This window comes from Micromys minutus, assembly GCF_963924665.1.
Source record: "Micromys minutus genome assembly, chromosome: 4".
Taxonomy (NCBI): domain Eukaryota; kingdom Metazoa; phylum Chordata; class Mammalia; order Rodentia; family Muridae; genus Micromys; species Micromys minutus.
Window position 1 is genome coordinate 54,143,410 of NC_137973.1, and position 22,924 is coordinate 54,166,333.

A 22,924-nucleotide genomic window follows, 5' to 3' on the forward strand; every position below is an offset into this window, starting at 1 on the left:
CTAAGAACACCCTCCCCACTCTGACCTCTCCCCTCTCTAACCTGCTAAGAACACCCTCCCCACTCTGACCTCTCCCCTCTCTAACCTGCTAAGAACACCCTCCCCACTCTGACCTCTCCCCTCTCTAACCTGCTAAGAACACCCTCCCCACTCTGACCTCTCCCCTCTCTAACCTGCTAAGAACACCCTCCCCCACTCTGACCTCTCCCCTCTCTAACCTGCTAAGAACACCCTCCCCACTCTTATCCCTCCCTCCCTTGCCCACCTGTTTCTCTGTGTAGCCCTGGCTGTCCTGAAACTCATTCTACAGACCAGGCTGGACTCAAACTCAAGAGATCCACCTGCCTGTCTACCAAGTGCTGGGATTAAAGGTGTGCACCACAATGCCAGCCTTCTTTCTTCCTTGCAAGACATGACCAGCATGCCAACTCTAACAAGCTCCCTGGCTACAGATCCTACAACCATTTTATGAACTGTTAAAAAAAAAAAGTCATGTTTGAAATTTCACCCACCCCTCAGTGGATACATCTTATTCAAATGTTCGATGCCCCACAAACCCCTCTTCCTGCAAAGCCTACCATGCTTCCACAAATCCCATTTCCTTCCTGTCCAACTTCTGACTATCTCCCGAGAACAGGTGATGTCTCCTCCCGGGAACTCTCTCCATAATGTTTTCTGACCTATGAAACCTTCTCTACTTTTTCTTTCTTTCTTTCTTTCTTTCTTTCTTTCTTTCTTTCTTTCTTTTTTTCTGAGAATGTCAATGGGATTTTTTTAAATTTATTTATTTATTCACTTTACATCCCATGAGTTTTTGCTGAGACAGAATCTCAAGCTAGTCTGGAACCATGGAGTCTGCCTGCTTCTGCCTCCTGAGTGCTATGCTGAGGTTAAAGGACATGGACCCCACATCCAGCCCAACATGAGGATTTTTTTTTTTTTTTTGCATTGTTTTATTTATTTAATGTATGAGTGTTATGCTGCATATACATCTGCTTGCCTGAAGAGGGTGTCAGATCAATCCCCCATAGATGGTTTTAAGCCACCATGTGTTTCCTGGGAATTGAACTCTGGACCTCTAGGAGAGCAGTCAGTGCTCTTAACTGCTGAACCATCTCACCAGCCCAACATGATTTTTAAAGGCAGAATTATTACTACATATCTCAAAAGCTCTCAGAAAATTCAGGGAAGTATATATGTGCAATATATAAACTATAATAACATACAGCAATTATATCCAATACTATGGAGGAAAAGAAACTGACCCAAGATCTTTTCATTCCCTACATTACTGAAGTGCCACTGACTTGTTACTGGTTATTTATTTACTTAATCATTGAGAAAGGGTCTTGCTACACTGTAGCATAGGCTGGCTCAAATTTGCCCTTTTTCTGCCCCAGCCAAATAGGTGCTAGAATGACAGGCATGCACCACCATGCCTGGCTGCTTCTGAATGAGTTCCCTAGTGAAACCACACGAAGATACACACCCTCATCTTGACAGCCACTGCCCTACTCACACACCTCTCAGCTCTAAACACCCTAACTTGAACATTCACATTAGCTATGGCTGAAGTGTCCGCATTAACACAGAGGAAGTCTCTTCTCTTCCACTTCACAGACCCTTGACATTTCAGGGACATCTCAAAGCCAGGTGTCCTGTACCCATTCTCCTGTCCAGGCTCTCATCACTGAGGTCTTCAATTATCTGTCTAAATACAACTGGTACCTAATCTAATCCTCCCTCTACAGTCAACTGGCTCTCTTCTGAGTATCTCTCTCCTGAACATGCAAGATTAGGGACTCTAGATAGGGCTCCACTGGGTGTGCTCTGACCAGGTGAACAAGAACACTTCCTAATAAAAATTCCTGGTGGAGTCTAAATTTGCTAACGGCTCCCATTTTCAGACATGACATATTATTGATGGAATGTGGTCAACTATCACCAGGGCATCTCTCTCCGTCACAGGTTATTAAATCTAAATGTGAATGTGACCTCTACTTACCTAGGCTTATCACTCAAGTATGTAGCTTTCTTTTAAAAATATAACGTATTGTTCAACGCAACAGTTTTTCTTCCTAATTTTTCTAAGTAAGCTTTTCCTTAATTTACTGTGATAAAATATGACAACATGCAGGTTTTAGAAGCACAGAGTCAATGACAGGAAGGACATTCTGCCACACAACCATCAGTACCACTCTTCCAGAACGTGTCCAAATGTCCCGTGAAACAATGAACCCTCGTTATCCCTCCTGCCCAGTTCTTAGCAACATGGAATCTATTTCCTCTCTGTGGACTTGAGAATTGTAGCATCTCTAAGAAGAGTCATATGACAAGATTGCTCTTAGGAAAACCTAATTTAAGAGTAAATACTGGCCAGGATGGGCATGTTGTCTCAGACTTATACCAAGATCAGAGGCCCAGGCTAAGGTAATTTAATATCTAGAGTTAAGCATTACTTTTTGTTAAGATTGCTAAAAAGTGTTGACTGAATGTGAAATCTTTCTTTTGAAGTGACCGGAGCTATCAGAGAAGGCAATTCAACAGCTTGACTGACAGCTGTCAAGTCCCTCCCCTCATGCCCAGCCATAGCAGCAGCTGCCGAGTATGGAAACTGAGTAACTGCACCAGGACAGGAAGAGAAGAAGCCTGGATGGGAAAAACACCCCTACAATAGTTTGGGAATCAGCCAAGGCTGTGAACAGCAGAGCTGTGGCCTCTGGACAAGGCGCATATGGGAAGGGACAAAGGAAACTTCCAACCACCAACACAAAGGGGCAATGGGAGCTTGTCAGTCAAGCAGCCACTTTTCCAGTGGCTCCCACAATGGTTATCTGGACAATCAATAGTTTAACAACCCTTATGAAAGCAGAAGCCTTTTATCCAGCCACCAAGGCCTTCATGAGACTCCATACTACAAGAAGCTAAAGTTAGGGAGCCACCCAAACTGCCCGGCCACCACTAAGTTCTATTTTGCCAAAGTCAGCTTCAGATGATTCTTAAATGAGCCTGTCTGCAGCCCTTTAGATAACCTTAACCACAAATATGCTAGTCTTCCTGGACCAAATGTCACCCTGGTTCCTACTACACCCATGACACAGGTGTGGTGCATCTATTCCTGGATGTTTAAGCAGAAGTTTCTCCATCCATCGGCAGCGGTCCAGCTTTCCTCCTGTACACAACCTCTGTGAAGGAGCGCACTGGCATCATCCAAATGGTGTAACTGTCCACTTGTGGTGCAGGGAGGGCAGACTAAGCTGGTTGCCATGAACAATGGGTAGCCGGCAAGGCTGACAGCTCCAGGCACACCAGCAGCTTCCATAGGACAGAAAGAGTGGCTTGAAGCATATCTGAGTTGAAGACCAGCCTGGTCTACATGGTGAGTTTCAGGACAGACAGACAGCTGGAAGGAGAGAAGGGTCGGAGGATGGGAGGGAAAAAGGCAGGCCTGAGAGCAAAGATGTGCGGCTGTCAAGAGCTGTGGAAGTACTGAGAAGGTGAGGGGCAGTGTAGAGGGTGAACAGGGGGGAGAGGCTGCAAGTAGGGGCTGCTGGGAGAGCTCCACGTAGGTATATCTCCAGATGAGGAGCAATCCAAAACTAATAAACATTAAGAGCTTGGCCAGAGGTGGCACTATTAGAAGGTGTGGCCCTATAGGAGTAGGTGTGTCACTGTGGGTGTGGGCTTTAAGACCGTCCTCCTAGCTACCTAGAAGCCAGTATTCGGCTAGCAGCCTTCAGGTGAAGATGTAGAACTCTCAGCTCCTCCTGTACCATGCCTGCCTGGACGCTGCCATGTTCTCACCTTGATGATAATGGACTTAACCTCTGAACCTGTAAGCCAGCTCCAGTTAAATGTCCTTATAAGAGTTGCCTCGGTCATGGTGTCTGTTCATAGCAGTAAAACCCTAACTAAGACACCATGCAAAGAAACACATGCCTATTTCCAAATCCTTTCTTCCAGAGAACTTCCATACACTCAGAAGGACCGTGTATGCAGGTTTGCAGACACACAATGACTATGTATGTGGGGGTCCAAAACTGATGTGGGAAATCACCCTCCATTGCTTTCCCTTTACATTATTACCGGAGGGGGTTCTCTCAATAGGACTCAAGAGTTGGTAGTGTACACCTAGTCTTCCTTTGGGGACCCCATCTTATCCTTCTAAGGCAGGAATGTTGCATACCCCAGGCATTTATGTGGGTTTTGGGGATCGAAGCTCAGTCCTCAGGTACACATAGCAAGTTTTTTTTCTTTTCTTTTCTTTTTTTTTTTAAGCCACTGAGGCGCCTACTTAGTTCCTAAACTTTTTTTCTAGGCTATCCTAATAGAGAAAAAAATGGGAGGATACAGTATTTATGTGTTGCATACAGTTAAATATACTATTAAAATCTCTTTATCTAGGCATGGTAGCATATAGACTTTAGTCCCAGCACTTAAGAGGTAGAAGCAAATGAATCTCTGAGAGCTCAAGGCCAGCCTGGTCAACATAGCACATTCCAGGAAAGTCAGGGTTACACAGTGAAACTGTGTCTCCAAAACCAAATGCTTTAAGCTAAGGATTTTGCTTCCTAAGTCCATTAACCATAAAAGACTAGAGAGTAGTATTTATTTTATGACATTGCTATGTAGATAAAATTTATGATGCATGTATGTTTACATGTACATGTATGTGTGTGCAGGTGTCTGTGTCCACACATGTGGCAACTAGAGGTACACAGAATTCTTCAGTCACAGCCTCCCTTATATCTTTCACTGGGTTGGAACATGCCTATTCTGCTAACTAGCTGGCTAAAATATGTACCCTGCTCTGCTCCCAAGGGCAAGAAAAACAAGTGTAAACTACCAAGTCCATGTTTTTTACGCAAAGGCTAAGGTTCCAATGCTTACTGGCCAAGAGCTCTCCAGCCCCTGGATATTTTTGCCAAGGCTAAATAAAGAGCCAACATCTCCCTAATCTTTATCACAAAGCACCAGTTTGGTGCATTCGGCAGAACAATCTTTCACTTTAAATAGGACCTTCATACACAAATTGCCTTAAAGTATTTTTAAAATGAAGAAACTAGGATGAACTGTTAAACAGGAAACCACACAGAACTCCTGACCCATAAGATACCACACTCCAATCAATACTTTTAAATGAATTCATGAAGACCTATTAGAAGTGTTTCCTCCTAAGCTGTAGCAGATCGATGTAATAAATAGTTGCTAGAACATGACATAGATGCAGAACAAAGGATGATGTACCCGCAATGACCTTCATCTTTACATGTAACTAATTATAGCCAAGCGTGGTGTGAGCCAGGCAGTGAGTTGTAAGTAAAAAGAAAACTGAAACAGATGAGCATGCTTACAGATAACCATCAGACTGAGCACGGGGACACCAATGGAGGAGTTAGAGAAAGGACTGAAGGAGCTGAAAAGGTTTGCAACCCTTTGTAACACATGGAGGGCCCCATGGCTCCAGCCGCATCTGCAGCAGAGGATGGCATTGTCTGGCATCAATAGGAGAAGCCTTTGGTCCTGTGAAGGCTTGTTTCCCCAGTGTAGGAGCCAGGGCAATGAGGTGGGAGTGGGTGGTTGGGAGTGGGAGCATCTTCATGGAAGCAGGGGGAGGAGGATGGAAGGGGGAAAGATGATAACATCTGAAATGTAGATACATAAAATATCTAATTAAAAAGTTTTAAAAAAGAAAACTAACCATACTGAGTCAAAAACAAACAACAAAAAGGAGAAGTAGTAGAAGAAGAAGAAGTAGTAGTAGTAGTAGAAGAAGAAGAAGAAGAAGAAGAAGAAGAAGAAGAAGAAGGAGAAGGAGAAGGAGAAGGAGAAGGAGAAGGAGAAGGAGGAGGAGGAGAAGGAGAAGGAGAAGGAGAAGGAGAAGGAGAAGAAGGAGAAGAAGATCAGGACAGGAAGCCACAGTATGGAGGAATGTCATCTAAACAAGGCATTAAGGGGCTGGAGTGATGGCTCAAAGCTTAAGAGCACTGTTGCTCTCCCAGAAGACCAGGTTCTGCTCTTCAAGATTCCCAGCACCCACGTGGTGGGTCACAACTATCTGTAACTCTAGCTCTGGGGTCCTAGTGTTCTCTTCTGACCTCCAAGGCCACCAAGTACATACACCCCCACACATAAAATAAATCATAGGTATTTTCAATGCGTCAACACAAGTCAACCCATGTTCCTGCAGTAAGAGATAATGCCCTCGCCGACCAGCATCCTCTCTCAGGGGTGAAAGCTGAATGTCACTTAAAATATATGCTTACCTCTCTGTACAGAAGGAAGCAGAGCTCCCAAGATTCAAACTACACTGGTAGGGAAAAAAGTTTAATCTAATAAATGTACTAGGAAATACAAATGAATACAAAATAACCAAAGGCTAGGGAGAAAACTCAGTCAGTAAAGTGTTTACATTGTAGGCAGGAGGAGCTAAATTCAATACCTAACAACCAGATATACAAAAGCCAGGCCTGGCAAAGCCCAACTAGCATCTCTGACCTCCACAGGCATAAACACACAGCATGCTCAAACACACATACAAAGGCATTGCAAAACCTAAGTATATGGGGCTGGAGAGATAACTCAATGGTTAAGAGCACTTGTTCTTGCAGAGGATCTGGGTTCAATTTCCAGCACCCACGTGGTGGTGCACATCTGCCTGTACCTCCTGCTCCAGAGCATACTTCTGACTTCCCCCAAGCATCTGGTATGCAAGTGGTACATATATGTACATACAAGTAAAACACTCAAGTGCATAAACATGTATGCATGCATGTGTGTGTTTAAAAATCATGCGTATAACCTAAAAGATATTAAATCTGCATCCTGCTATTCAAACTATTACTTCACTAGTGTCTATACTGAAAACTTGCCTCTACCCCTACTTTAATTTCTTTAACAAGATCATTAAAGAAAAAGGTCTTTAAACAGTTGCAGACATGAAGTCAAGTGTTTCTAAATAAGGATTCTTACAAATAAGACTTCTGTAACATTTTACTTCAGAAAAGAGTTACTCCTTTGTTGACCTTCTTAGAGTAACAAAATGAGTTGTGAGTTTACTACATGGGGGAAAACCCTTTATATATTCAAAAGACTATAACATTCATAGCAGACACGGAGAAGCTGCTTTTGCTAAAATGCACTGACTCTTCTCTTGGCCCCACAAGGTAACTAAAAGTGCATTGTAAGCCTGGCACCTCTGCCTTCATTTTTCATCTGTCTCCTTGGGCACTTCATAAAGCACCAGGCTTTCACAGATAGGTTTTTGTCATTATCCTAAACTTGCAGTCACCTCAGATTTTAGTAACAACAGGACCTGAGGGGGACTGAAAGTGACCAGAACAAAAGCTTAAGACAGACCACTGAACACACTGAAGGCAGGCCACCCTGAGCCAGAGAAATCAAGAACCAAGTTAGTCCCCTCAGCAATGACAGGGATGACTTCTCATTGGACCAGCTTGCAGGACCAGACCTGAGACAGTGATCTAAAGGATCACACCCTGACCAGGACTTCGCATGCAGACCTACTGTCCTGGGCCAAGTCTTCCTCTACATAAAACTGGAGCTCACATCAGTACCCTGAAGATGAACTCAGGAAGCCATTTCTCCAGACGAAATCCCCTCTCTCTGCTTTTCACCATTTCCGTTGGTGTCATTAAATGCCTAATGGGGTCCTGGGAGCTGAGATTTCTGTCCTTAAAACTTGAGTTGCTGAGTGTTCAATTCCAGCCCTTGGGAGGCAGAGGTGGGCAAGATCAGCCTGCTCTGGGTAACAGTCCCAGTTTTGCTTTGCTATGAACAGACTAACTTTAGATGAATTTATTTCATATTAAAACGTAACAGAGGAAGACATTAAAACAAGATGGCAATGGGTCTTACTCATCAACTCACTAACTAAGACAACCATTAATTTCTCTGTTAAAACAGCATGCATTTGATTTTTTAAAAGCAGGCATGAACGTCCAAAGGGAAACTAGTGTTCGTCTCATATAATTAAGCATTCAACTTGTCAATCTGTGCACAGCCAGCCATTTACCAAGCATGTGGTTCCAGGGGCCAGAACAGAACAGCAGTTTATAATATCTAAGCTTACAGATCCAAGTAAGGGACCACAGCACACAGGAATCTAGACATAGCCAAGGCTGTTAAATGGCAAATGCATCTAGAAAGACAAGTGTTTACATCTGCAAGGCCCTAAGGTTTTTTTTTTAAAGTGGAAATTCAAGTAATTAGTGTCATTTGCCTGACTTGGTTTATGAATACATTAAGACACACTGAGTTGGTGACCCACACCTGTCATGCTTCTACCTGAGAGGTGAAAGCAGCGGAGTCAAGAGCTGAGGGCATATGGGAGAAGTCTGATTGGAGTGGGTGGGAAATGATGTCAATATAGTACACTCACATATGAAATTCTCAAAAACCAAGATACTGTAATTGTAACTTCAGCCTCACTGCCGTCTGCTGTGAATTACCACTACAATTACAGCCCAAAAGCATTGGAGGAAATGCACATGACCCCTTAGAATCAGCTTAACAAGAATGTAAGGCACTGCTTTTCCTGCTAATATATGTTTGGTGCAATTGGTAAAAGGAGGAAAAGGGGTGATGTATTAGCTCAAGATTGCCTTAGCTAGCCTATGCTACGTGAGACCCCCATCTGAAAAGACCAAAACCAAACTAAATAAATTAGAATAAACACTAGTAGAAAACACATGTAAATTTACTGTTTTAGTTATTATAAGTTAAATTAAGAGGGCTCCCTGCATGCACGGATGTGGCCACTGTGAATTAAAGCTTACAGAATGCCAGGCATAAATCCCAGCACTCGGGGAGCAGAGGCAGGCTGATGTCTCTAAGTCTGAGGTCTAACTGCTCTACATGATGAGTTCCAGGACAGCCAGGGCTACCCAGAGAACCTGTCTCGAAACAAACAACAAACAAGACTGATAGGCTTAGATTTATAGACAGCCTCACATGTCTCCAGCAGTGTCTGCAGGGTAGGCTACTGTGAATGCTGGTACTCACCAATACAAAGTAGTACGCAAGTAGTCCTGCGCAATGGTGAATTATAAAAAATTTGTCGCCGATCACTTTCCAATTCAAAAGTATAATCAATAAATCTGCAAGAGAGACAAAAAGATGTCACATTGGAAAAACAGCTGCTTGGTTTCCTAAATGTATTTCCCTCACTGTCTATTAACTCTTGGCTGTTCACTCTGATGCCACAGCTCTCTGTACATTGCTGACTTCACCCACTGTGGAGCAAAGCATCTGTCCCTGTTTTCCTGCCTCACCCTGCCTACTGTGGCTGCTCCAGAACAAGCTAGGACTAGGACAAGTTTCATATCTCAGAAAGTGGTGTGGGGAATGGGAAGTGAAGGCCAACCCCTGACGATGCTAACAGCTGTCTGAAAGTATTGATTGGCAAATAACTTGTTTCCAGAGTTAAATAAGGTGAAACGATGATCAATCAAAAACAACTTGAATGCAAGTTCTTGATTTTTAACTTTACATCAAGGCAAACAGGCAAGGTATCGGTAAAAGGTATAATTATCATGTCTCCCATAATACTGTGCGGTTTTTTATTTGTTTGTTTTAAAAAAGAGTGCATGTGCTTCAACTAGTGTCCAATTTGCTATGTAGTCAAGGTTCATCTTATCTTCCCTTTCCAATGCTGGGATATAGGTGTACACTGCATGACTGCCCACAACACACACACACACACACACACACACACACACACAGCTAAATATTAATGAAAACCAGTAAGACCACTAAGAACTATGGCCATCCAGAAGTCTACAAAGAAGTCATCAATTTCTTATTAAGAGACTCTCAGTTGACATATGAGTCAGAAAATAGTTTAGTTTAACAAAATGGAAACCGTTCAGAATATTAAAACACTATTTTGTCTAGCAAATACGTTTTTAATGTACACTTAATATAACAGATTAGAGCTTCTAGAATGTGGAGATTATTTTTAAAAGCAAAGATTATGAGCACATTTTTAAAGAGGACTCAAAACAATACATTTTAAAGAGAAACCAAATACTGTAAGAAAAATACTATAAGAATATCAGGCATTACCTGGTACCTTTCTCTTTGGTTGCATACTCCTTGATCACAGCTATGACCATTTTGTAGCATGTTCTATGGAAGCTGAGTTAACTACACATGTGTGTAGCTCCATGTTTTATGGGTTGTCTTATTTGAGAGAATCTTAGCAATCTAATTTTGTGTAAGATCCTGGAGCTGTGGAGGATGTCGCTATGTACAGGAGGCTTGCAGAGCATTCCAGAGCCCTAGCTTTGGTCCCTAGTACTACATAAAGCTGTTAATATCAGTGATTTTAAGTTGAACCGTCTAAAATTTCAAGGTTATTCTTGACTACATAGCAAGTTTGAGGCCAGCCTAGGCTACAGGCAACCTATTTTTAAAACAAAACTAAAGGAACTAAAGGACTGCCTGAAGGCTACTGTCCTGTAGTGGCAACATCATTAAGTGGCACACTATGAATTTTGTGATCTTGTCAGTGACACCATTTTCAGTCAAATGAGCAAATCTTTTCCTAGTATGTTGATATGTTCCTTTTTAAAACTGTGATCAAATCAACGGCCTATCATTTCCATAAGCCTTCTCCCTTCCTTGTAAAGAATCACTTATTTCAATATAATTATTTTGTAACAATTCGCATCTTCTATTAAATTCATCCTGCCTAAGTCACTGTTATGCCATATTCTATTTCTGTTTGTATTTTCTTTCAGTTATTTGGCAAGTTTTAAAATTGTAAAATAGGATTCTTATATAAGCATCCAAATTGCAGCTGTTATCTTTATGATTAGATTAAGAAAAACCAAAATATTTCTAAGTGCAGTTAAGATAGTATATTCTCTATTTCCCTTGCCCTCACTGTTAAAAAATGCCAACCCAAACTCTACCCAGCAAGAAAGGGAACAGAGCAGAGGGAAATTCGAGTCGGAGCCCATACTTAATTGGCCATGTCACAGCATAAATGTGAAAATTTTATCCAGACAATTAAAACTCATGGTTACAGGTACAGTCTTCAAGGGCCCTAGCCCATTAGCTCTATAGTAATTATACTAAAAGGCTCTTTAAAAAGTACAAAGACCATTGTTTTGCTCTTTGGGGGGAAGGGGCCATTAAGACCTTGGTTAGGTGAAGTCTCAGTTTGCAAATGTGTCTTTTCTCAAGATCTAGAAAGCCAAAACGTAAGTTTCTGGCTCTGCCATCATCGACCATTTTATTTTCCCTATACCGACCCTTAAAGCTATTTTTCAAATAAGCCAAAAACATAAACAACATATTCCTTGCATCATTGCATGGGTAGTTGAAAAAAATTAAGGCATGAACAGTGTTACCACATACCAGAAATGAGGTAGCCTGAAGCGGTCGAGATATTTATGTTCACAAACGTCGGATCACCCCTATACATATTTAAAACAAAACAAAAACACATTATCCTCCTAAACATATATGGACAGTTTTCTTTTTCGTCTGGCTTTTGAGACAAGGCTTCATATGGTCCAGGCTGGCCTCAAGCTTGCTAGGACCACCTAGAACGTAAATTCCTGCTATCTTGCTTTCACTCCCCCTGCTAGGATCCCAGGATGCACCAGCACACTGCACACAGGATGGATTGTTTGGATCAGAAGATCAGTTGCCCAAACTTCGCATGAAGCTTACTCTAAGTCCAAGCCAGCTTCCAGAATCTTCCTAAGGACTAATCATTGATTCTTGATATTTAAGCTAGGCTGAACTCTTCCAAGAAACCATCTAATACCAAGTCATAATGGGGGTTGGCAGTCAAAAACAGACCACCTAAGGATGGTCAAGAGCAGCTCATATATTTTCCATGCACTTGGAAGATGCCTAAGGACCCATTGGCCGACTCTGGACTCTGCTCTAAACCCATCTTAGCACAGTGCTAGCCACGCTAATACTTCTGACTACACAAATAACCATAATTTTATGCACACGTACATGTATTATTTTAAAATGCACAAAAATATAACCTTACAAAAAGATTTATGCCTTCATATTATTTGTTTACATGGGCACCGAAATTTAATTTTAGATGCTGGCTTATTTTTTTAATGTCTTAGTTAGAAGCAGGGACTCAATTAAATGAAGAAATCATCTCTCTTCCCCCTAATTTTGAGGTAATATTGTCCCATCAATATTACTTTACTGAGGATTAGAGGGTTTTACCTATTACCCAGGAATGTAGTCAGAACTGGACAATTTGACCCTAGTATTGTGGCCAGAGTCACAAATCTGTATCAATACAATGTATTTCTCTTAATCTTTCTGTGGTGGCTTGCATATGCTTGGCCCAGGGAGTGGCACTATTAGAATGCATGGCCTTGTTGGAGGAAGTGTGTCACTGTGGGGGTGGGCTTGGAGACATTCCTCCTAGCATCCTGGGGATGCTTAGTCTGTTCCTGGCTTCCTTCAGATGAAGATGGAGAACTCTCAGCTCCTCCTGCACCACGCCTGCATGGATGCTGCCATGTTCGCACCTTTGAACCCGTAAGCCTGCCTCAGTTAAATGTTGTTGGACTTGCCTTGGTCATGGTGTCTGTTCATAGCAAAAAAAAAAAAAAAAAAAACCCACACTTTCTATTCCTTTTTTATTAGTAGTAGTGTTTATATGGTGTGTGTATGACGTGTGGTGAGTGTAGGCACATAAATGCTACTGTGTCTGTAGACAACTTCTAGGAGTCTGGTCATCCCACTTTTTATATGGGTCCCAGGGGTTAAACTCAGGTTTCCAGGCCTAGGCAGGATGTAACCTGCTGAGCACCTCACTAGCCAAGAATGAGACGTATCTGCCTCACTCCATTTTTTGTGTGATTTGTAACTTGTATGACTTTAATGTTAACACAAGATGAAACTGGTAATATCAGAGAAAATTCAAAAGAGAAGTCACATTTTCTTCATACATTTTGACCTATAAATGCAAACCAGGAAAATTAGACCTGGAATAAATCGCAGAATTAAAAAAAAAAAAAAAAACTGCAAAATTTGTAATTTACATTAGGTTAAAGTTACCAAGGCAAAACTTGACCAAGGAGAGACAATTTTTTTTTTAAATAAAATTTACTTCTCAAAGAACTGGTTTCTGTTTGCAATCACGTTAAGAAAATGACCATGGGTGGAATTGAAGTTGATTTGTTTAACTTGAGAATATAAAGTCTGGTCATAAAGGTATGAAACAGGCTAAAAATGAGTCACTTTGGAAAAAAAAAAAACTTCCCAATAAAAACGAAGATGTATCAGCTGGTAAATCCTGGAGGGATAGTTTCACATTTATGGCAGGGATGGTATCCTTGTAGTCATGTAGTGACGGTCAAAGGTTAAATTGTCCTGTATCCCGCAAAACACAGAGTCACCTCATATCTGTACTCGCTGCCCACCAACTGCTTACATTAAGGTGACCTAAGCCTTCCTGAGGAACTACATCAGTTTGCAAACTGTGCTCAGAAAGTTGCATCTTTTATGGTTGCCTTAGATGATTACATATACTAAATCACCAAATATTTACAAGTTTAATTCCTTTAGCATGGCCATCTGTAAGACCCAGTTCAGTTCTCTGATGGCAAACAATGGTCACACACAACTCTGAAAAGTCTTCAGCAGCGCAGCTGACTGTCCAGCTCCAGCAAGACCCTGTTTTGCTCACAACTGTTTGCAATAACTTGGCTTTGCTCAACTAATCACATTCTGCGTGTGTGAGCTAGCAATTGCAGCATGACAGCAAAATGGCCCTCAGCATCTGTGCTCAAATTTAAAATCATTTTAATGCAACTGGCTGAAGGTGGACCGAGTATAAGCACTTTAATAAGGCATACATCAGACATAGTCGATATGCTTTCCGTTTGAAACGAATGTAAATGAGGCTTTTATTAATAATTAATAGCGAAGCATGCATCAAATCAAGTAGCTAGGAAGGAAACAGCTTACCAGAGTGGATCAGCTATGGTAGCCTCGTCGAAGAAGAAGAGGTATAAGCCAAAAACCCCAACCAGCAAAGAGTGGCACGTAGACACTACCCTGAAATGAAACAAGGCGCACACAGAGATCTCAGTCCTTGTAATGAACAACTTGTTCTATAATCCTGGGTGAATCATTTCTCCCACACAATTGATAAGGCCACAACCCTGCACCCTTCAAGTCCCATCAACAGTGGCGTGACTGCAGGATGAGCTTCCTGCTCTCATCAGGAATGACTTCCACAACTACTGTCCTTAACTGGTTCCTTCTTATGCCCCTCACTGCTAGTGAGAAAACCGAGGCCCACTTATGCCATACAGGGCTCCATAACTGAGCTACGTGCCAGGCCATCCCTATCCCAAAAGCAATCTGAATGGGTCGTGACCGGAAGGTGCACTGTCTAAGAGGTTCAGTTACCAGCACGTAGTCACACGCGTCAGCACACTGAGGAGCCATAGCACATAGGTGCTCATGGAACCCCTCCATCATTATTAGCACAACACTTCCAAAAGCTGAGAGCCACTGATCTGCTGCTTTTATTTAGTTGTCTAGTGTTGATTCTTTTTGTGATAGGGTATCGCTATATTCCTCAAGCTGGGCTTGAGCTTGGGGAGTTCAAAGGATCTGCTCAAGAACCTGGAGTGTAGGTATATGGCATTAGAAAACCCTCCCCCACCCCTCTGAGACTTGTGTTTCACCTCCCAGTGCATGAACTGCAGATGAGCCATCAGGCTATATGGGGTGCCACAGACCCAACCCAGGGCTTTACGCATACTAGAGAAACACCCCAAGCTCTATACAGACAGAGCTACACCCTCAGCAACTCTTTTAGGAGATATTAAAGTGAAAGAGTTCACAAGATCCAGGTTCCTTTCTTTTATAGCAGAAAAGTTTTGGATGAAAATCCATTCTTGGAGCCTATCTAGTCCATGATGAGATGGCCCGTAACCTGACCATCCGAGACACTGTGCAATCATCCACGTACAGTGAGGCTGCTTTGTTACACCAGCTCCAAGGTTTTCACATCCGTTAGAATTTACAAGTAATGAAGCCTCTTTTGATTAAAATGTAGGATACATCGATAAACTAGAAACTACTGGTGTAAGGTGTCTAGAATATGACCTCCCAAGTTTCTAACAGCAAAAGAACTTCATCAACCAGTATTACATTTCATGTTGGATGTTGGTCCTTGAACTCAGTGAGTCTACTTGATCAGCTAAATATCTTAAGTAGATAAACCATGTTATTCCCAAGCTGTATTTTAAATTCATAAAGAGAATCATGAGTTTGGCTAGTGACAAGGGAACTATTGTAAAAAAAAAAAAAAAAAAAAAAAAAAAAAAAAAAAAAAATCAGGGCAGCATTTGGAAGGGTAATTAATCCATTGATCTGGCTTACAAGCCTGACATTTTCAAGTCAGGCACACTTGCATACTTCCAAACAGCAGGATAGGAAGATAAAGTCCAGGATATGAAGTCAAACACGCATCTATTTAGTTATTCTTGTCCTAAGACAGGTTTTCCTCTGGGTGGGCCTGACTGTCCTGAACAGTAGACCAGGCTGGCCTGGAGCTCACACAGATCTGCCTGCCTCTGCGTCCCAAGGGCTGGAAGTAAAGGTGGCACTCAACCTACAGAGGGCTTCCTACAGTTCCGACATTCTATGAAAGGGAAACGTGAAATGTGGCCTCTCCTGATGTCCTGATAGTAATTGGTAACCATCATCATCATCATCATCATCATCATCATCATAAATAACCAAGTAGAAATAGTTGGATTTTGGTTGTTGATTTTTTTTCTCCCCCTCCCCCCAAAAAAGTTTGCTGTTTGGAGCATGTTTCAAAGCTGGAAGCTGAGTTTCAAGGCACAAAGTTGTACTTTTTAAAAAATTGCCTGGCTTTCCTTTGTAGTCTTTATCTCTAAGCTCCAAGTATACAAGATGCAGCAGGAAGCAGGAGACAGACACTAGGAAACCCCATTAGAACAGTTAAATGAATCTTAAACAAGCCAGATTCCCTTCTTCAAAGCAGAACTTCCTGTGCCACAGAACAGAGCAAGACTGAGAAAAACAAACTAGTTTCCAATTTCATTTTCATCTCTGCTTCCATCTCCCTGGGTCCTCCCCATGTCTTAGGAAGCTTGCAGCCACCCAAGATTCGAAAGCTTTTACAGATTCTAACCACACTGAGAAGGAAGCCAACAAAGAGTTCAAAACTCACTCAGAAAAGTCTCTCTCTCCCTCTCGTGTTTCCCACCATTGCATCTTCAAATGTTAGACAAGTTTGTTTTTTGTTTTTGTTTTTTTTTTTAAATAAAGTATGAGCAGTGGTTAATTAAGTTCGATTCCCAGCATTCACATGGAGACTCACAACTGTCTGTAACTCCAAGTCCCAAGGGATCCAACACCCACTTCAGACCTCAACAGGTTCTGCTGGCCCAGCCCACAGAGCTGAACAACACAAGTGCAAGCCAAACTTCTACACTACATAAATGTGTTTGTTGTTGTGAATTTTTCAGAAGAAAACAGAACTTCCTAGAGTCAGGTAACGTCTACTTAATTTTTTCAAATGTAACTGGAAAGTATTAAAAAAAGAAAAAAAAGGGCCCCTGAGGCTCTTGTGTCGTGTGTGTGGACGCTGTGCTTGCATGTGTGCCTAGTGCCCATGGAGGCCACACAAAGGGACTGGAGTCATCTTCTGGTGTGAAAACCCTTAAATCTTTTCTTGTATCTCATCTTTCTTCTATTCCTAAAAATAAAACCAAACGTTTGACCTTGAATTCTAAGAGCCTAAGTGATGGCTTTTTTTCATCTCTCCTAAGACTATTTTTTTTTTAAGATTTATTTATTCCATGTATGTGAGTACACTGTCTTCAGACACACCAGAAGCGGGCACTGGATCCCATTACAGATGGTGGTGAGCCACCATGTGGCTGCTGGGAATTGAACTCATGACCTCTGGAAGAGCAGTCAGTGCTCTTAACCACTGAGCCATCTCTCCAGCTCCCTCATCAGACTATTCCCGGCAATTTGTTACATTTTTCATGGATTTACCTTGAGTTCCATTCGATCTTCTTCTCGATGCTAAGACTGTTGTAGCCTGAGGAGACTCTTGCTGAAAACCAGTAACTGACAAAATGGAAAAGAACCTGAAACACGACAAAGCTGCTGGCGACAATGCTGAAAAAGAGCAGCTGGGTGCCGTCCTCCATCGTCCTTCAACCTGTGAGGGAAAAGACAGCTCTCAGCTGCTACCACACAGCCAGCCTACAGCCATTTTGAAATTTAGCAAGTTACCTCACTAAGTTTAATACAAGTACAAGAATATAGTAAATGCCTTAATCTAAGGAAAATAACCCAGGAATCCTATGCCTCTCCCGTTTCTTCATTTTCTAGTGTCATATCACACATTTGTCACTGAAAACAAAAAATACTTTCAATATATGTTTTTAAGTTACCTAAAAGGTACCCTAGTACCTCACAGATCTCTGTATCATAAAAAAAAAAGAAAGAAAGAAAGAAAAGAAAGAAAAATTTAACATCGTGATTCAAACTTATCTTAGGAATTTAGCACTAAGAGGGAATTTCAGTTGCTACAATTTCAATTGCTATGGTTGAAATTACTCTTTTAACAGTATTGTTTTAATAATTATATAAACAAATCACCTGTTTCTCTTTGACTCCGTTTTCTCATCTATAAATTGACAGAGTTGGTCGGATAATCTCTAAGAATCATTTAAGCCAAAGTCACAGACCATTGCCTGCAATAACAAACAAAAAAAATCACAAAGTTAAAAACTGATCGCATTGTGAGGCACAACATTGAAGACAAAGGTTAAATTTTAAGAAATAAGTAATTTAAAAGAACCACCTGGGCTGAAAAATAGCTCAGCAGATAAGAGCCTGTGTAACCCTGCAACGACCTAGAATTTAGCTCCTAGCACCTAGCATCCAGCACCCAGTGCACGTGACTTGCAACCCTCTCTGGCCTCTATGTGCACTGTACTCCTGTCTACACAAGGACACACATACACACACATACACACAATTAACTATTAAATAAATCTGCAGGGCAGTGCTAGCACATGCCTTTAACCCAGCACTTAGGGGGCAGAGGCAGGTGGATGTCTAGTTTTGAGGCCAGGCTGGTCTATAGAGCGAGTTCCAGAACAGCCAGGGCTACGCAAAGAAACTCTGCCTTACATACATACACACATAAATAAATAAATAAATAAATAAATAAATAAATAAATAAATAAATAAATAAATAAATAAATATTTTTTTTAAAAAACCATACCACTGTAACTATAAAGTTAGTGATAATGTCAGTATTTTTTCTTGGACAAAAAAAAAACAAAAAAACCACAGCTTTTTAATCTCATTTTTAAAACTGTTTTTATTTAAAATAAAATAAAGGCACTTTAGAACAGTTAGTAGAAAGAACAGTAGTATCCACATATATGTGTACACATGCTTGGCTTGAAGTATGTTTTCTATATTGTTTGGCTGAACTTTATTTGCCTTTAATCCCAGCAGTCAGGAAGCAGGTCTGATGATTTGATGCTGACCTGGTCTACGAAGTGAGCTCCAGTTCAGCCAGAGCAACTCAGTAAGACCTTAAGTATATTCCGACCAAAAAAAGAACTAAGACATTTCCTCATATCTAGCAACCCAGCATTTCTCTGACCAGCCGGTCCTTGGAGGAGAGAGAAATGAATCAATACATGTTTCCAAGCTCCTAATGTGAAGAAATAAAGTCAACCTACTAAAGCCAACTCACCAGAGAAAAAAGCAAGTCATTGCCTGAGCCATAGCATTAAAGCCACTTCATCCCCTGCCAACCGGGACGCCGTAATTTGAATCAGTCTCCCACAGGGCTCCTTCTGACAAAATTCATTTCTGTAATGAATTGTCTTCTCCCTCACTCCTTTCACCCTCGGCTCTCTCCTGCTCCTCGGTGTATGATTGATAAAATTATTGATACTACCTTTCTTCTTGGCATGACTCCATTAACTTCATGGCTTATTTACTTTTTATATTTATTTTAGTTCATTGTGTGTGTACTGGACATTAAAAATTGATTTGTGGTCTTTCAGTCAAGGTTTACTACTAACCAAATGGTACATGAAAGTAGGCTTTAGACATCAGCTAAATGTGTTACAGCAGATGCAACCTTTTCTTTTTCTTAAGATTTATTTATTATATATAAGTACACTGTAGCTGTCTTCAGACACACCAGAAGAGGGCATCAGATCTCATTACAGATGGTTGTGAGCCACCATGTGGTTGCTGGGAATTGAACTCAGGACCTTTGGAAGAACAGTCAGTGCTCTTAATCACTGAGCCATATCTCCACCCCTCTGTGCAACCTTTTCTAGAAGAAAATGCAAACTGGGAGGCCAGGGTTTAGATAATTAGAAAAAAATAGAATCAGTAACTGAGATACTGAGTGTACAGTCAACAGTGTGAATGGTTTGCCTGAAGGCCCTGGAGCACGGGCTGCTGACGCGTGTTACAACTCAATGTATACATGGGCATTTCTTGACTGCTTCCTTAAAAGTTGTCATAAAACTTAATGTGCATTACCAGGTTTGTGGATATTAACTAATATCCTAAAGAAAGCACTCTAACAATTCACCATTAAGAAATGCATTTCGGGGCCAGGAGTGGTAGCACATGATTTTATTCCCAGCATCTGCACCTCTAATCCCAGCACAAGGGGGACAGAGACAGAGACAGGTAGATTACTGTGATCACACAACACCACACCACACACACACACACCCCTACACATACATGCTCACATCATACATACATACATATATACATATACACATACATTAAGTAAATATAGACTTTTTTTAATTAAAAAAAATACATTACTTCCCTACAAGTTCTATTTTTTGTGAATTAATTGTTATGGTGAACAAATGTTTTATATATTTTTTAAAATATTTCTTATTTTATGTGTATTGCTGTTTTGCCTACACATGTGCGTGTATGGATACCCAGTGATGCCTGGTGTGGGCAGAAGCCAAAGGAAGGCATCAGGTTCACTGGAAGTAGAGTTATAATGGTGAGTCAGCACATGGGTGTTTTGACTAGAACCCAGGTCCTCTGGAAGAAGAGTAAGTGCATTTAACTGCAGCCCCAGTATTTTATACTTTCTTTTTTTTTAACTTTTTATTTTAAGATTTATTTATTTTGTATATATGAGTACACTGTCGCTGTCTTCAAACACATCAGAAGAGGCATCAGATCCCATTACAGGTGGTTGTGAGCCACCATGTGGTTGCTGGGAATTGAACTCAGGACCTCTGGAAGAGCAGTCAGTGCTCTTAACTGCTGAGTCATCTCCCCAGCCCCAGTATTTTATACTTTCAACGGATTTATTTTCTGTTTCCTTGGGATATATGATGAGATTATTTCTCTGCCAGGGGGTGAGGTTCCATTTATAACTAAACAAATAGTACCATACATTCAAGCTGCGGCTTCTATTAAAGGCTCAGCAGACAGAAGCTAATTAAATTGTTCTATCTCAGATCTGCTTCTTAATAAGCAGCTGCTTGCTTAATCAGTCATGTCAAATCAAGACCTCATCCAGAGATTATTTAAATGTCCCCCAGAAAGCTAAGGCCTCTTGGTAGCAGCAGTTGCCCCTGTCCCTTTGCCTCAGGTGCCAATCAGAGGATGGATCAGAGGATGGAAAGGTAACAGAGACAATAGTGCCTAATATTAGCCTAAAGGGCCTTTTCGAGTTGGCAATCGTTAAGCATTGGGAATCGCAGCAACAGTGGAGAAGCATTCAGCCTCATTCATGTACCTCTACACGTGGCCAGCAGGGAGGAAGGTGTCCTAGTGGGAGCTGTCCTAGAAAAGAGCAGCTGAAGCAGACAGGGAGAGTGAACAAGACTGTTGAGAAAGGAATTCTACCACATCATTAGCTGTCTTGGTTCTCAAGAATTGTAGACCCTAAAAGAACTTCCACGCTCTGCTGAGTACAATGCTGCTTGCTTGTCCTTTTCCCAGGAGATGGTCTTAGGTCACAAAGAGTGTGCCTCTCTCTCCCCTGACTATGAGTGCCCTCCTCCTGCAGGAGAGCAGTCCTTCTCATTGCTGGACACATGGTCCTGGGAATAGCAAAAAGAGCTGTTCACATCTGCACTTCAGAAAACAAGCCTACAGCCAACATTTGCCACCCGTCGGCTGTCTGCCAGGCTTTGTGGTTGTGTCTCGGAGCGCTAAGTGGGAGGAGACACCTTTGTGAGCCAGTAGGGAGGCAAGGATACCTATTTTAATAATCCTAAAATCCAGGGTGCACCAGGATGCTTGCTCCTTTCTCACTAGGATATAATACCCAGCAGACACACATGGTAAGGAGATATCTAGTGCCATCCAATGACTTGAATAAAAGAGAAAAAGGAAGAATACCTTCTCTTTGTAGGGAAGTGGACACACAGGTGTGCAGAGGCCAGAAGACAACCCTGGATGTCATTCCTTGGAAGCTGTCTTCCCTGTTTCTTTCTGAGACTCGATGTCTCATTGGCCAAGAACTAGCTCACTGCCTAGCCAGTGAGTGTTGGTCATCTAGCTTCCTGTCTCTCACCTTCCGAGAACTGACAGTTTTTCTTTAAACATGGATTCTGAGAATCAAACTTAGGTCCCTATGTTTGTCTGGTAAGCACTTTACCAGGTGAGAGCCATCTCCACAGCCTAGTTCCTTCCCTTTTATTGAAACTAGCCAATTTGAGCAGACACTCAAACAACTCAGTCCCCCTAAGAATATTTAGAGCCAACTCTTCACCCACAGCCACAGCCCAGACCCTCATTTCTCTCCGTTCATTATTCACTTGCAAGTACAGGGATTTCTGAGGGAATATATTTCCACTCAGACATGCAAGTAAACATTGCCACGATGTGTAATGCTAAAAACCCTTTGAGGGCCATGGGGTAGAGTTGTGTGTTTGTCTTTAAGAGCAACAGGGCAGAAGGAAGCTGAGAACAATGCCTCACTCATGCTTAGCATTCCTTTTCCATCCCCAGCAAGCTCCCTTCCCTGCCTTCCACATTTATTCTAGATACACAAGCCAGTCAATCCCCAGTTGTCTCTCTCTTCTGATAGAAACTCTTCTCCTTTCGCCTAGAAAATGAAGGCTATCTATCAGGCAGACTATCTTAGCTTGACAAATGTCTGCTGCCTGGCTGTAGCTGGAACCTCCTCTCGGCACAGTAGACTCTGCCTGGTTATGCGTTCATCATGCTGCGCACGGCTCTGGTTATGTGCAGCTCTGGTACCCGCCCCCAGTGCACAAGTTCTGGATGGCTTCCGGTGCTCATCCCTTCATGTGCCAGTGCCGGATGGTTCCCCATGGAATCACACAGGTCCCACGGCTGTGTCCCAGATGAGCTGAGCCTAAAGCAGCCCTTCCTCTGAGGCTTCCTAGCTCAGAGAATGGCAGTATTGCAGGTCCCACTTCCCATCTCCCAATCTACTTCAGCTCAGCCATCCCTGATGCCCTCCGGTGTCACAAGTGTCAAGGTGGAAACTCTTAAGAGATAAGAGGATGTCAAATAAAAGGCAAACTTAAGTCCAGCAAAAGTTCTGAATATTCCTCGTGATGGATTTATGACTAATTTGAAAGAAAGAAAGTGACTGGCTAGCAAAACTTGTAGAATCCTAAGCTAGTTGATGGGTCATGTGAAAAACTGGACTTCTCTCCTGGGTCACAAAGAAAAATTATGAGAGGATAAACTTAAAAACACACACTGAGAGACAGACAGACAGACACAGAGATAGAGAGCCTCGATAGTGTATCAATGAGAGATAACTGCACAATGAATAAACCATGCAGAAAGAAACAAACCTCAAACTCATCCCACCTGATGAAGGGTTAATGGGCTTTGGAAGGACAG

At 41.9% G+C, this 22,924-nt stretch overlaps 1 protein-coding gene across 1 annotated transcript in view; it reads right to left on the minus strand.

Annotated features, from left to right (window-relative positions):
- LOC308420185 (TLC domain-containing protein 4) overlaps positions 1-22,924 on the minus strand; it is a 51,841-nt gene that overhangs the window by 12,590 nt on the left and 16,327 nt on the right. The window contains exons 2-6 of the mRNA XM_080916093.1: positions 17,677-17,771; positions 17,065-17,233; positions 13,984-14,073; positions 11,386-11,444; positions 9,025-9,119 (exon numbers count right to left, since the gene is read on the minus strand). Coding sequence (XP_080772219.1) covers positions 9,025-9,119; positions 11,386-11,444; positions 13,984-14,073; positions 17,065-17,222 — 402 coding nt within the window. The 5' untranslated portion in view covers positions 17,223-17,233; positions 17,677-17,771. The remainder of the gene's footprint in view (positions 1-9,024; positions 9,120-11,385; positions 11,445-13,983; positions 14,074-17,064; positions 17,234-17,676; positions 17,772-22,924) is intronic.